Genomic DNA, 14,192 nt, shown 5'->3' with positions numbered 1-14,192 from the left:
GAAAAACCCACCCAAATTGCAATACAGTTAGGGAAAGAGAAGATCACAGGTAAGCCAAATATTTCAAAATAAAAATTAATACTAAAAAGGCAGCCAAGAGGCAGAGGGGAAGAGATCAGGTATGTGGAGATCCCTTTGATATTTGAACTCACATTGCTAGAATCAAAGTTCAGACTTGACACTGTGGAAAAACCTACAACAACCCAGCTTGCTGAACACTTGTGATATTGAGTAGGGACACCTGTTTTGCTTCAATCATTTATCATCTCTCTGTGTTCTCTGTCTCTTTCTTCTTCCCCCATTTCTCATCTCCAATATCTCTGCCTTTATCTTCTTGCTCCCTTTCCCCCTGCCCTTTCCCAGGAACTCACACTCTACAGCATTGAGGAAAAGCCAGAGCTTCCATGTTCTGCACATGATCCTATGTCAGAGGACATGTGACCCAGGTCAGAACCAGTCACCAGAACAATATGACCCTTTATGGGAAACTTCTCTGCCAACTCCGCAATTTACACCTCCCTCCCCACGAAAGGGGGTGAGGTAGAGCTCTGACTGAGAGGCCCAACAGGAGAAATTTCAGCCCAAAGACAAATTTATGTGAATTGTTGAGAAGTGAAGAGCCCCCTTTCCCTCCCCCCAATCCCAGAACTCTAGTGTCACCCCCATGGCACCAGCACCGGGAACCCAGTGGGATGGGATTATAGAATACAAGGGGGAGGGAGCAGGGGAAAGAGGTGACAGGGAGTCTCTCTTTTTCCTTCTCTCTTCACTTTCTGTTCTTCTCTTCTCTTCCAGGAACTGCAGTCACAGCAGGGAGGGGTTTGTCTCTTTATTAGGCATCCGTGTCTGTCATGGAGGTCGCAGACGTCACAGCTTCTGTGACTTCCTGCAACCTTCACTGACCTCTGTGACTTCTGCAGTGGCACCAAGGGGGCTGAAATTTTGGACCAGACATTGTAGCTCCACCATTATTTTATTGAATTGCTTCAAAACAGCAAGTCAAGAAAGTCTCCTAAGTTCAAGGCTCTCTGCCATGGAAACAGCAGCCACTGCTCTCCAGGAGTCTGTGCGTTCCACACAGCAAAGTACAAACCTGCTCCAAACTGAAGGGGGGGTCAGACAGTGACAGTAATGCAAATACTTCAGACTATTAACCCAGGTCCCTTTCTTTCTTTAACCCAGGACATGCCAGTCAACTGGTAATCATGGTGTTATCTTCATCTTAAAATACCTCTCAGCACATTTAACAGAGGAAGTGAAACCCCCTCCCACAAATGGCTCCCTGTTAAGGAGTTGTACCATACCTGCCCCTGGAGATTGGTTTTATACTCTTAGAGCTTTTTCTCTTCAAACCCCTCCTTATCCCAATCTATGGGCCAACCTCTGCATTTCAGAGTTTAAAATTGACTCTCATCACCCTAGTATGGCACTTTCCCTGTGAATTGGGCAAAGTAAGCGGGGGAATCTACATGGTTTATGAAAACCATCTCTCCAGGTGAGGCCTGAACTCATAACATCAGCAGTATTTCCCCATTTACTAAAGCCCGTTGCACCACCATAGCTGCATCTTAGGCAAACTTGGGAAATAGGCAATTACCTGTGTCTTCGGTTAACACTTCTGGGTGGTAACTAAAAGGCTGATGGTTCAAATCCAACTGACAATGGAGGTTTTTAGTGATGAGAATCCAGAACATTTTAACAGGAAGAAAATCTCCTCTATTCTCATCTAACCCTATTTGACTCCTTCTGCCCATCTTCTTCCTCCCCTCTCAGTGTCTTTCCTTCCCCATTGGGGACATGCAGAGATGAGCTCTGGTCAATGTATGTCCCATACATGGGGAGGGGTCGCACTAAAACAGTCAACCTGGGGAACTCTTTGCTAGAGGATGTTGTGAAGGCCAAGACTGTAACAGGGTTCAAAAAAGAACATGATAAATGCATGGAGGATAGGGCCATCAATGGCTATTAGCCAGGATGGACAGGGATGATGTCCCTAGCCTCTGTTAGCCAGAAGCTGGGAATGGGAAACAGGGGATGGATCACTTGGTGATTATCTGTTCTGTTCATTCCCTCTGCAGCACCTGGCATTGGTCATTGTTGGAAGACAGGACACTGGGCTAGATGGACCATTGGTCTGACCCAGTATGGCCATTCTTATGTTCCTATGTAAATTGATAATGAGGGTATGGGGGGGGAGGGGGTCTGCATGCTTAAGGTGAGAAAGAATGGAGAACTAACAGTGGGGACCAGAGAGACATCTCCTGCTGCCCACCATCACCCAGCTGTGGGAAGAACAACTTGGAATTGCTTGGAGAAGACACCTTTAAAAATACAAGTGTAACATGCTAATTACATTTTAAAAAGATCAAAACCTCCTGAAACCCAGAGTCACAATCACTGGAATGACTTTGTCCTGATATTTTACTGGCTGCAGCCACAAAGTGAGAAAAATTACACTTCCGGTTCACAGTCAATGCACACACAAGAATCAAAGGGCTTTTTATTCCTTAGGTTCTGACACCATATACTGCTTCCATTTCATTTCAATCCTTTCCCAAGATTTCTCATCGTGCAAAGCAACATTATGCCCTTGGGAGAGACCAGACCAGAGGCTGCATTCACTTACCCTACCAAATAACAAACAAGCAGAAAGGTAGATTAGGACTGATGTACTCTCCAGGTTCCTCCAGTTCAACCTTCTGCTGATGCACCTCAATCCACAGCCATGCAGGGTTTGAAGCTTGCATTACTCAAATTCCATGACACTGAAGGATTTCAGCTCCTCTTTATCCAGCAGAAGCCTTCATCCCACTCCCAACCAGATTCTTATCCATGGGATCACTGTAGGGGGCTGGGTCCCTGTTTGTCTATTCTCTCTATCTAGGACAAGCCAGGGTGCCTCTATATAAATCCATGGTCACCCCATCTGAAAAAAAGGTATATTGTAATTGGAAAAGGTTCAGAAAAGGGCAACAAAAAATTTAGGGATATGGAACTGCTTCCATACAAGGACTGATTAATGAGACTGGGACTTTTCAGCTTGGAAAAGAGAAGATAGTGGTCTATGAAATAATGACTGGGTTGGAGAAAGTAAAGAAGGAAGTGTTGTTTACTCCTCTAGACACAAGAACTAGGGGTCACCAAATGAAATGAAGAGACAGTAAGTTTAAAACAAACAAAAGGAAATATTTCTTCACATAACACACAGTCAACCTGTGGAACCCTGGGAACCTGGGACTGGCCACTGTAAGAAGACAGGATACTAGGCTAGCTGGACCTTTGATCTGACCTAGTGTGGCTGTTCTTATGAACTGGGGTGTATGAGCACCCATGGCCATCTGTGGAGCTGCCCTTCTCCTTCCCCTTCTATGCTCTCATGTTTCATTGACTCCAGCCTTTTTTCTATTCATCATCAGCATCATAGAATATCAGGGTTGGAAGGGACCTCACACGGTCATTTAGTCCAACCTCCCTGCTCAAAGCAGGATCAAGCCCCAGACAAATTTTTGCCCCAGATCCCTAACTGGCCCCCTCAAGGATTGAATTTACAACCCTGGGTTTAGGGGGCCAATATTCAAATCACTGAACTATCCCTCCCATCATTGTAAACAAACTGCCCTCGCCTCCTGTCCCTGCAAAGAGGCAGCGTCCCCTGTCTTGTGTAAATCACTGACCTCTTTCAGCACTGACTGCCCCTCCATGTCCTTGCCCACAGTCTGTGCAGAAGGGATTCTCCCTTCTCCTTTCCTCATCAAGCAGCCCAGTGGATGGGAATCTTAAAAGCACTAAGGTGAATTAGGAGTAGAAACCCCCACAGAGCTTCCATGTGATTTGCACTTTGCCCTCCCTGCTCAGGATTGAAACTTGTGCAGGGAGATTGGTGGGCCACATCCCAGCTGGGCACAAGCAAAGCAGCAGGGTAGAAGGCAAACTTGGAGATGCTGGGGATTGAACCCAGGACCTCATACATGCAAAGCATGTGCTCTACTACTGAGCTACAGCCCCAGACAGATCACTGGACTCAGGGTGCAGAGTTACAATCAGCCCTCTCCCCTGCATTGGGTGGGTGGGTGGTGCTGCCACCTCCTGCTGGAGAGTCATGATGGTGGTGGGGGGCTGTGAATAGCTCAACGCCTGACATTGGTGGCAAAAGTGGTATGGGAAGCTCCAGCTGTTTCTAGGCTCTACTATTTCCACCTGCCTGAAAAGTCCAACTTTCCCCAGCACATTCACTGTGGTGCAGTTGGGTCACTGTTTCCATGGCTCTACAGCAAAGAATCACTCCTGGTTTCCCTTCTATCTGCAGCAGGATTAGCCTGTGTCAGTGGTTAATGAGGTGGATCTAGTTGTAGATTGTTATTCATTCCCCACCTTGACAATTCAGACAGTCCCTTTCCTACTCAAATTGCCAGCACCTCAGTGATCCCAGTAGCAGGGGTTGGGTTTTCCCTGAGGGCCTGAGATTTTCAAGGTCCTTTTTTCCCTCAACCTGGAGTGAACTCAGCTTTTTCCCATCCCAGACAGTCCATGAATTAACAACAGCAGCATAAAGGAAGAGGGGGGGAACATCTCATGGCCAGGGCTGGAGGTGCCCAGGGTCCCCTGCTTGTCCATTGTTTCCATGGAATTTGGCACCCTGCTTTGCACAAGGGACAAAGAAAGATCTTGCTGTTCCTGTGTCTGTGAAAAGAAAATTGTGCTTCTGTATGAAAAAGAGTCGGGAAATGGCCCCATGGTGGGAGGTTTTTAAGAGCAGGTTAGAGAAACACATGGCATAGGCCTCAATGGGAAGTTGCAGAATCTCCTCACTGCCCTACCTTTCTATATGATTCTATTGTGTGGTTTTGTGCTGTCATTGTTCCACACTGAGCTGTTTTGCATAGTGGTCACTTTGCACTTTGATGCATTGTTTCATGTTGTATCATTTTTGCTCTGCCTTGTGTTGTGTTCATTTGAGCTGAGCTCTTTTGCAGTGCATCATTTTGCCGTATGGGGCATTCGTTTGCAAGGTGCTGAATTGTACGGCTTTGCACTCCTACATATTGTCACTTTTTGCTGGGGACTGTCATTTCATGCTGAATTGCTAAATGTTATATTGCGGTGCTTTCACCTTTGTTGTTTTTTATATTATATTGCTATGGCATAGAATTATAGAGATGTACGGTGTAAGGGACCTGGAGAGGTCATCAAGTCCATCCCTCTCTGCTGAGGCAGGGCCAAGCAGAGATGATGCATAAGGGGGCATGTGGGGTCAAGTGTCCCCAACAGTCGGCCCAGAGCAGATTGTCTATAGGACCAAGTATATGTAGACTATCCTTGACAGAGGTTTGGTCAACCTGTTCTTAAAAACCTCCAAGGACAGAGACTCCACAGACACCCTTGGGATCCTATTCCAGAGTTTAACTACCCTTAGAGTTTGGCCTGGTCTACACTATGACTTTAATACGGATTTAGCAGCGTTAAATCGAATTAACGCTGCACCCATCCACACAACGAAGCCATTTATTTCTAAATAAAGGGCTCTTAAAATCGATTTCTGTACTCCACCCCGACGAGTGGAGTAGCGCCAAAATCGATATTGTCATTTCGAATTAGGGTTAGTGTGGCAACATTTTGATGGTATTGGCCTCCAGGAGCTATCCCACAGTGCACCATTGTGACAGCTCTGGACAGCAATCTGAACTCGGATGTACTGGCCAGGTAGACAGGAAATACCTCGCAAACATTTGAATTTTATTTCCTGTTTGCCCAGCGTGGAGAGCACAGGTGATCACAGATAGCTCATCAGCACAGGTAACCATGCAGGCCGATAATCGAAAAAGAGCACCCTCATGGACTGTATGGGAGGTACTGGATCTGATCGCTATATGGGAAGAGGATTCAGTGCTAGGAGAACTTTGTTCGAAAAGACGAAATGCCAAAACTTTTGAAAAATCTCCAAGGGCATGATGGAGAGAGGCCACAATAGGGACTCAGATCAGTGCCGTGTGAAAGTCAAGGAGCTCAGACAAGCCTATCAAAAAACAAAGGAGGCAAACAATCGCTCCGGGTCAGAGCCGCGGACATGCTGCTTCTACGCCAAGCTGCATGCAGTTCTAGGGGGGCCCGTCACCACTACCCCACCTCTGACGGTGGATTCTGAGGCGGGGATAATCTCATCAGCTACATCTGAGGATTCTGCAGATGGGGAAGAGGAGGAGGAGGAGGACGAGCTTGCGGAGAGTACCCAGCACTCCGTTCTCCCCAACAGCCAGGATCTTTTTCTCAGCCTGACTGAAGTACCCTCCCAACCCAATATCCAAAAACATGACCCCATGGAAGGGACCTCAGGTGAGTTTACCTTTTAAAATATAAAACTTGCTTTTAAAACAAGCATTTTTTAATGATTACTTTGCACTGAGGACTTGGGATGCATTCGCGGCCAGTACAGCTACTGGAAAAGTCAGTTAACATGTCTGAGGATGGAGCGGAAATCCTCCGGGAACATCTCCATGAAGCTCTCCTGGAGGTACTCCAAAAGTCTTGCCACAAGGTTTCTGGGCAGTGCAGCTTTATTCCGTCCTCCATGGTAGGACACTTGACCACACCATGCTTGCAGCAAGTAATCTGATATCATTACATGACAAATCCTGGCAGCGTATGGTCCCGGTGTTTGCTGACATTCAAGCAACATCTGTTCTTTATTTCACTGTGTAATCCTCAGGAGAGTGATATCGCTCATGGTAACCTGGTTGAAATACGTGAATTTAATTAAGATGACAGAGGTGGCCATTCCTACTGGGCTGTTTGCCTGTGGCTGAAAAGAAATCCTTCCCTGCAGTTAGCCAAGCACGGGGGGGGGGGGAGGAATTGGCCCAGAGCTTTTCGTGTTTGGCTAGCAGGGATCTTCCCTGATACCATCGATGCGGTGGGGGGAGGGGTAAAGCGATCATCCCAGAGAATTCATGGCGGGGTGGAAGGTGTTAGGTTGGTTCCTGCAGGGATCTTCCCTGATACCAGCCACGCGGTGTGGGGAGGGATAAAGTGATCATCCAGAGAATTGGATGTGGGGGGTTAGTTTGTTTTCTGCTGCTGAAGGTTAACAGGAAAACTGCAGCACTCTACGGGCTTTGCTTGGTATGTGGGAAAGGAGGGCGCAGAAGCCGAAAGACAATGGCTTACCATGGCTGCATGCAAGCCGAATTCTGTTGCCCGGACCTGCGTCTGTGATCTCTAGCAGCAAAGCCACAGGTACTCATATTAAGAGGCAAAATGCGACCTTGCACAGAAATCACATGTGCTATGTAATGTGAATAGTCTTGGTCACCATGAAAGAGTATAAGCATTGTTCTGCAAAATGTATCTTTTAAAAAAATTCTCTCCTTTTTTCCCTCCCTCCAGCAGCTGCAAATTTTTCAAGCCTCCCTCCTCCGTCCCGAAGGCTATCTCAGATAAGGTGTCGGAAAAAGAAGACGCGAGACGAGATATTCGCAGAAAACATGGAATCCACCTGCAGTGAAAGAGCTCATCTGAATAAGTGGAAGGACAGGGTTTCAAAGTATAGGAAAGAAGCCAGTGAACGTGAGGACAGGAGGGACCAACATGAGGACATGAGGGACCAACGTGAGGAGAGGAGAGATGCTCGAGATGAGAGGTGGCAGCAGGAAGATCAGAGCAGGCAGGATGCAAAGCTGGGGCTGCTGCGTGAGCAAACAGACATGCTCCAGCGTCTGGTGGAGCTTCAGGAATGGCAGCAGGATAACAGAGTGCCGGTACAGCCCCTGTATAGCCCCCCTTCCCCCTCACCATGTTCCATAGCCTCCTCACCCAGATGTGTAAGAACGCGGCCGGGGTGGGCGGGGGAGGCTCTGTACACCCTCCCATTCACTGCAGTGGACAGCCCAAGCAAAAGGCTGTCATTTTTTTAACCTTTTTTTTAGTGGCCTTTTCCTTCCCACCAATCCTCCTCCCAAACCCCACCCAGGTTCTCTCCCTCTTTTTATAATCAATTAATAAAGAATAAATGATTTTTAAATGATAGTGACTTTATTTCCTTTGAAAGCAAGCTGGGGGAAAGGGGAGGGTGGGTTCCTTACAGAGAATGAGTCAATAAAGGGGGCGGGTTTTCATGAAGGAGAAACAAACAGAAATTTCACACTGTAGCCTGGCCAGTCATGAAACTGGTTTTCAAAGCTTCTCTGATGCACAGCGCTTCCTGGTGTGCTCTTCTAATCGCCATGGTGTCTGGCTGCGCGTAATCAGCAGCCAGGCGATTTGCCTCAGCCTCCCACCCCGCCATAAAGGTCTCCCCCTTACTCTCACAGAGATTGTGGAGCACACAGCAAGCAGCAATAACAATGGGGATATTGGTTTGGCTGAGGTCTGACCGAGTCAGTAACGATCGCCAGCGACCTTTTAAACGGCCAAATGCACATTCTACCAGCATTCTGCACTTGCTCAGCCTGTAGTTGAACAGGTCCTGTCTCCTGTCCAGACGGCCTGTGTATGGCTTCATGAGCCATGGCATTAAGGGGTAGGCTGGGTCCCCAAGAATAACTATTGGCATTTCAACATCCCCAACGGTTATTTTCTGCTCCGGGAAGTAAGTCCCTTGCTGCAGCTGTTTAAACAGATTAGTGTTCCTGAAGACGCAAGTGTCATGAATCCTTCCCGGCCAGCCCACGTTGATGTTGGCGAAACGTCCCTTGTGATCCACAAGTGCTTGCAGCACCATTGAAAAGTACCCCTTGCGGTTTATGTACTGGGTACTCTGGTGCTCCGGTGCCAAGATAGGGATATGGGTTCCATCTATCGCCCCACCACAGTTAGGGAATCCCATTGCAGCAAAGCCATCCACTATGACCTGCACATTTCCCAGAGTCACTACCTTTCGTAGCAGCACCTGAGTGATTGGTTTGGCTACTTGCATCACAGCAGCCCCCACAGTAGATTTGCCCACTCCAAATTGATTCCTGACTGACCGGTAGCTGTCTGGCGTTGCAAGCTTCCACAGGGCTATCGCCACACGCTTCTCAACTGTGAGGGCTGCTCTCATCTTGGTATTCTGGCGCTTCAGGGCAGGGGACAGCAAGTCACAAAGTTCCATGAAAGTGCCATTACGCATGTGAAAGTTTCGCAGCCACTGGGAATCATCCCACACCTGCAACACGATGCAGTGCCACCAGTCTGTGCTTGTTTCCCGGGCCAAGAATTGGCGTTCCACGGATAGAACCTGCCCCATTAACAACATGATCTCCAAAGCACCGGGGCCCGCGGTTTGAGAGAATTCTGTGTCCATGTCCATGTCCTCATCATGGTTGTCGCTGCGGTGCCGTCGCCGCCTCCTCCTCGCCTCATTTTTCTGGTCCTAGCTCAGCATAAACTGCACAAGAATGTGCAAGGTGTTTACAATGTTCATGACTGCTGTCTTGAGCTGAGCGGGCTCCATGCTTGCTGTGGTATGGAGACTGCAGTGTTCACCCAGGAAAAAAGGCACGAAATGGTTGTCTGCCATTGCTTTCATGCAGGGAGGGGTGAGGCTGTATGCAGAACCACCTGCGACAACGTTTTTTGCCCCATCGGGCACTGGGATCTCAACCCAGAATTCCAATGGGCGGGGGAGACTGTGGGAACTATGGGATAACTACCCACAGTGCAACGCTCTGGAAATTGACACTAGCCCCGGTACATGGACGCACACCGACGAATTAATGTGCTTAGTGTGTCCGCATACATTCGACTTTATACAATCTGTTTCCAAAATTTGAGTTATATAAATTCGGATTAATCCCGTAGTGTATACATACCCTTAGAAAGCTTTCCCCAGTATCTAACAGGAATCTCCCTGGCTTCAAATTAAGTCCATTATTTCTTGTCCTACCTTCAATGGACATGGAGAACAACTGATCATCGTCCTACTTATAATGACCAAACTTTTCTCTCTGCAATCATCCATTAAATGGTTATTATCCCCTCTCTTGCCTGGAGTAGAATGGAAGAGGAGAAAATCCTTTCTTAACTCTTATTGGAGGATGCAACTGTCAGTTTGTTCTCTCTTCATCTTTTACTGAAACTCAGAGAAAAGAAACATGACTTGCCTAAGAGTGTAGAGATGACAGAGCCTTTATTTCATTTTGGGCTGTGACTATTAACAGAAGAGTGACATCTAAGGGATATCAATACTGCCCCTCATGGGGCTTGAACTCATGACCATGGGATTAAAAGCAGCATGTTTTACCAACTGAGCTAGCTAGAGCTGAAGCAAGCCAACTACCCAGTCTCAGTATAGAAGGATCTCTGAGAGTATTTGCTTGGAAGCTGAGTTTCCTTTTTTGACATTTGCTTCTTTCCTGCTTTGTTATGTCTCTAGCTTGCAAATTGGAGCTGTTACAAGGCTGGTTAGATGCTACTTTCTAGACCAGAGAGCTGGGGTTGTTTTAGCATGCTGTTGCCATCAGTTGGTCAGAGAAACCAGGAAAGGAGGGTGGAATTTAGGATTCTTCCACCAGGGGGAGGTGCTTTTGGACTCGTCTAGTGGGGGAGAGTCTGAAAAAGCTTCTCAGCTCCCAGAAACAGGGCAGACAAGCTGGTTCGCTGCATGCCCCACACACACATTTTCACAGGGAATCAGGTCCCGCTGGGGAAAAACTCAAAAGAAGCCCAAGCCCAGGAGTGTCAGAGAAGGGAATCACTGTTTGCCTTAAGAGATGGGTGAGGGAAACCTGCAGGTACTTGGATCCCTCCAACATCTGATATAACTATTTGTGAGGAAGGTCTGGGGAAGCCAAGGAGAGGGGGAAAAGGGCTTGCAGCTGTTGTGCAATCACCATGCTCCCAGCAGAAGGGTGCGGGGAGCTCAACACTGTGGTTGCTTGTTCAGGACATAGAACTCACAAGATGGCAAAGCTCAGAGCCCCATTACATGGAGTCAGAATGCGATCAGCTCACACCAAGGGTGAGCAACACCCCTCCCTTGGTCTCTATGCCAGAGCTCCTATCAGTTCAGTGTCCTTCCTGGAAGAGCCTCCAGGTCGGCTGCAGAGAGGGTTGCGATGGGGTAAATGAAGGCAGAGGAGGATTGTTCCTCATGGGTTTTCTTTGTGTGGCTCTGTGATCCTGCTGGAGGAAGCATCATTTGAGTTTGTTTCAGTACCTTGGGTTGGGCTTTGGTTGTGACCCTGAGCACAGGGGTTCCTGCACTCTCTGCTCTTAGCCCCTGAGGGAATAGACAAAGAAGCAGCTTCAGAAATTGGATAGAAAGTAGCTTAAGAAAGTGTAGCATAAGTTAGAAGAAAAACAACATCAGCTCCCTGGTGGTCTAGTGATTAGGATTTGGCACTTTCACTGTCACAGCCTGGGTTCGATTCCTAGTCAGGGAAAGTGCTGTTACATCAAAAAACCTTAATTATTCTTCACTTCCAATTTAAACAAATTCGTGTTTTTTTCCTGATTCCCCCATCTTCTACATGATGTTGGGAAGAGCTTGGGAGACCATATAAAAATCAAAGTTTCCCACTGACTAGTAGCAGAATGTGGGCATGTTTCCTCTGTGCACCTCAAAGTCCAGGCTGCATACCCCTTTTACACAAATAGACATGCAAATTATTTTCCCCCTTGCAAGCTAGCCTAACCAACCTTATAATAACAATAATAGACATTCAGGTTGACCCAAGATTAATATTTATTTTTTCCAGTTTTCTTGCTGAAACAAAACCAAAAAAGAATTGTGGGTCAACCAAAGTATTTCAGCAAATAAAATATTCATCCAAAAAACTTTCATCCCACTCTATATACAAGTCTTTGGAAGTAAACATCTCGGAGAAACTCAACATTAACCTCTTCTATTCCTGAGGTCTAGGTGCTGAAGCGTTCTATGAATGGATCATGGGACTTTCACCTGTTGCCCACTGGTTATTACCTTGCTCAGGTGGCTACTGATGAAAGGTAATGTGGTTTAGTGGCAGACCTACTTCTATCCCTCTACCCAACTAGAGGTGTTTGTTTCACATTGCATGTAAAAATACAATAAATGCATTTTGTTGGTACCTAAAACTGGGATCAAGATGAAACATTGTGATTGTAAGTCAATGAGAAAATCTCTGCTGAGTTCTACAGAAGGAAGGTTTTTTCATCAGGTTCTAGCACATGATAAAAGTTCTGAAGGTTCTTAGAGCTTTTGGACACATAGGCCAGAACTTTCAGAAGGTCTCACACCCACGCTAGAGCCAGATTTTCAGAAGAACTCAGCTCCCATTTAGGCAACAAAAATTTTGGCCAGGTTTTCAGAAAGGCTCAACACACTGAGGTCTGAGCTATTTTGAAAACAAAAGGTGGTAGAAGTTGTGGGTGCTGGTTGCTTGGCCATCTGGCCCACCATGCAGGAGTTTGAGGTTCAGCATTACTTTCTCAGAATGCTAGCAACTATCTTTTATTTTCTTAAAAAGTGAGGAGGGAGACTACATATAAAAATCAATTCTGCTTCAGAAGGTCTCTAAAAGTTGAAAGAGATGTGCCATCTCTGCCTCCCTGAAGAGTTCATAACAAGTTAAAGAAAATTGAGATTGATAAATGGTTTAGCTAACCATGTCAGGCTTGCTGTGTGGTCTAATGTGTCAGATGCAAGGTTGTGTCTTTCTGTCATTTGTTGTTCTGGGCTCCGTATGAAGGCATGTGTTCCAATCCCCTTCCTGACACAATGATTGTCTTCTACCTGAAGAAATAGCCTAATTTCAACCTCTCCTGTAACATTACAATGCCAACTACTTAGCATTTGTATGAGAGAAGTTGGAGGGAATTCAAACATCTTCAAAAGCAGTGCATTTAGAGCACCTAGTTGGGTAATTCCAAGCTCCTTATCCAGAACAGTCCTGGCATGGCTTGAGGGGAGGCAGGCTTGGCTCTTCAATATACAAGTGGAGGGAGAAGGGTGCGGTACGTTGATAATATAGAATGTGAGACTCATAAGCTGTGGTTATGTGCTCTGAGAGTTATCACCTTGCTTTCCATTTAAGGTCAGGGGGGGATATTATAACCAAGTGTTCTAGCAAAATTTTCCCCCGGCCTGGTCAGTGAACCCTATGGTGAGAAACTTTCCATGTATTTGACTGCATTTCGGTTTCTTGTATATTTGGATAGGGCCTGAGATACTGGAAGGGAAATGTCCATGGAAAACTTGGACATTGCTGTTCTCTGAAAAAAGGCAGGTACTATTTAGACACTATTGCTTCTAGTATTTCTGTGGAATCTGAGTCTAGCTGAAGAATTCCTGTCTATCCTAGAGAGAATCATTCCATTGTAAATACAAATGAAATGAGATCTGCAGGTCAACTCAGCACCTTTTTAAAATATTTACTGAGAAAAAAAGCCATTATTTGCCTTGTTGATAAGGACAAGCAGCCCTCTTTTCCTTTCAATTTCAAATGAGAAATGAATGGAGATTTTCTATTTTTAAGGGGAATTGAACCCAGGCCATGGCTGTTAAAACACCAGAACCTACTGCTTAAAGCACCACATAGGGCTGTTTTTTTCTGACAGCCAGTGTTGTTTTTCTCAGGCGCCTACTTCACCAATGTCAGATGTTGGTCCATTCGCCATTGCCATGAAGGGACAAGAACAGAGAGTGAAGGATCTCCTGTGCTCAGTGTTACAAGCTGAGCCCCCAAAATGGACAACAGGGTATCACAAACTCAAATTATGCTTCCGGTTCCTCCATCAGCATCACAGGAGCAAAATAAAAAATCACCAGAGGAGCAATTCTCCTCTGCTTTCATTTACCCCAGTGCAATCCTCTCCACTTCTTCTGTTTATAATCTGGAGGCTCTGTCAGGGGAAAAAACATTGAGCTGGCAGTATTTCTGGGATAGAAATCCAGAGAGGGGGGTTGGTGCTACCTGATGGGATGCTGATTCATTATAACAGGTCCCTTGGCTTTAGCTGCCCCCAGTGCAGATCTCATTTTGTCAGCTCTGTGCTCTCAGGAAGCCAACAAAGTGCTGAACCCAGCTTCTCTCGGGCCACCGGGAGCATGGGGATTGCACACCAGCTGCAAGTCCTTCTGTTCTCTCCTTGTCCTCCTCGGCTACCCCGGATCCTTTCCCACAAAAGGTTTCATCAGATGCTGGAGGTACCTAAGGACCAGCAGGTTTCCCTCACCCACCTCTTAAAGCAAACAGTGATTCCCTTCTCTGACACTCCTGGGGCCACATTTCCTTTGA

General features: G+C 46.6%; 2 protein-coding genes and 1 non-coding gene across 15 annotated transcripts in view; 1 reads left to right on the top strand and 2 right to left on the bottom strand.

Annotated features, from left to right (window-relative positions):
* The window catches only part of LOC101938901 (zinc finger protein OZF-like), a 55,215-nt gene extending 47,257 nt beyond the window's left edge, over positions 1 to 7,958 (top strand). Inside the window, exon 8 of the mRNA XM_065569712.1 lies at positions 7,381 to 7,958. Coding sequence (XP_065425784.1) covers positions 7,381 to 7,907 — 527 coding nt within the window. The 3' untranslated portion in view covers positions 7,908 to 7,958. The remainder of the gene's footprint in view (positions 1 to 7,380) is intronic.
* LOC101938097 (zinc finger protein 501-like) overlaps positions 2,475 to 14,192 on the bottom strand; it is a 66,740-nt gene continuing 55,022 nt past the window's right edge. For 12 of the 13 annotated variants that reach the window (XM_065569986.1, XM_065569984.1, XM_065569985.1 and 9 more), the window contains one exon: positions 2,475 to 2,926. In XM_065569986.1, the coding sequence (XP_065426058.1) occupies positions 2,877 to 2,926 (50 nt within the window). In that variant the 3' untranslated portion in view covers positions 2,475 to 2,876. Of the gene's footprint in view, positions 2,927 to 6,408; positions 6,728 to 14,192 lie in introns of those variants that run through there. The other variant, XM_065569993.1, reaches the window with a different exon arrangement.
* Positions 3,934 to 4,005, bottom strand: TRNAA-UGC (transfer RNA alanine (anticodon UGC)). The gene has a single exon. It is a non-coding gene; the product is annotated as a tRNA-Ala (tRNA).

This window comes from Chrysemys picta, chromosome 16 (assembly GCF_011386835.1).
Source record: "Chrysemys picta bellii isolate R12L10 chromosome 16, ASM1138683v2, whole genome shotgun sequence".
In the NCBI taxonomy this organism is placed as follows: domain Eukaryota; kingdom Metazoa; phylum Chordata; order Testudines; family Emydidae; genus Chrysemys; species Chrysemys picta.
The sequence above is the reverse complement of the archived record's forward strand: the minus strand, read 5'-3'. Positions and strand labels throughout refer to the sequence as shown.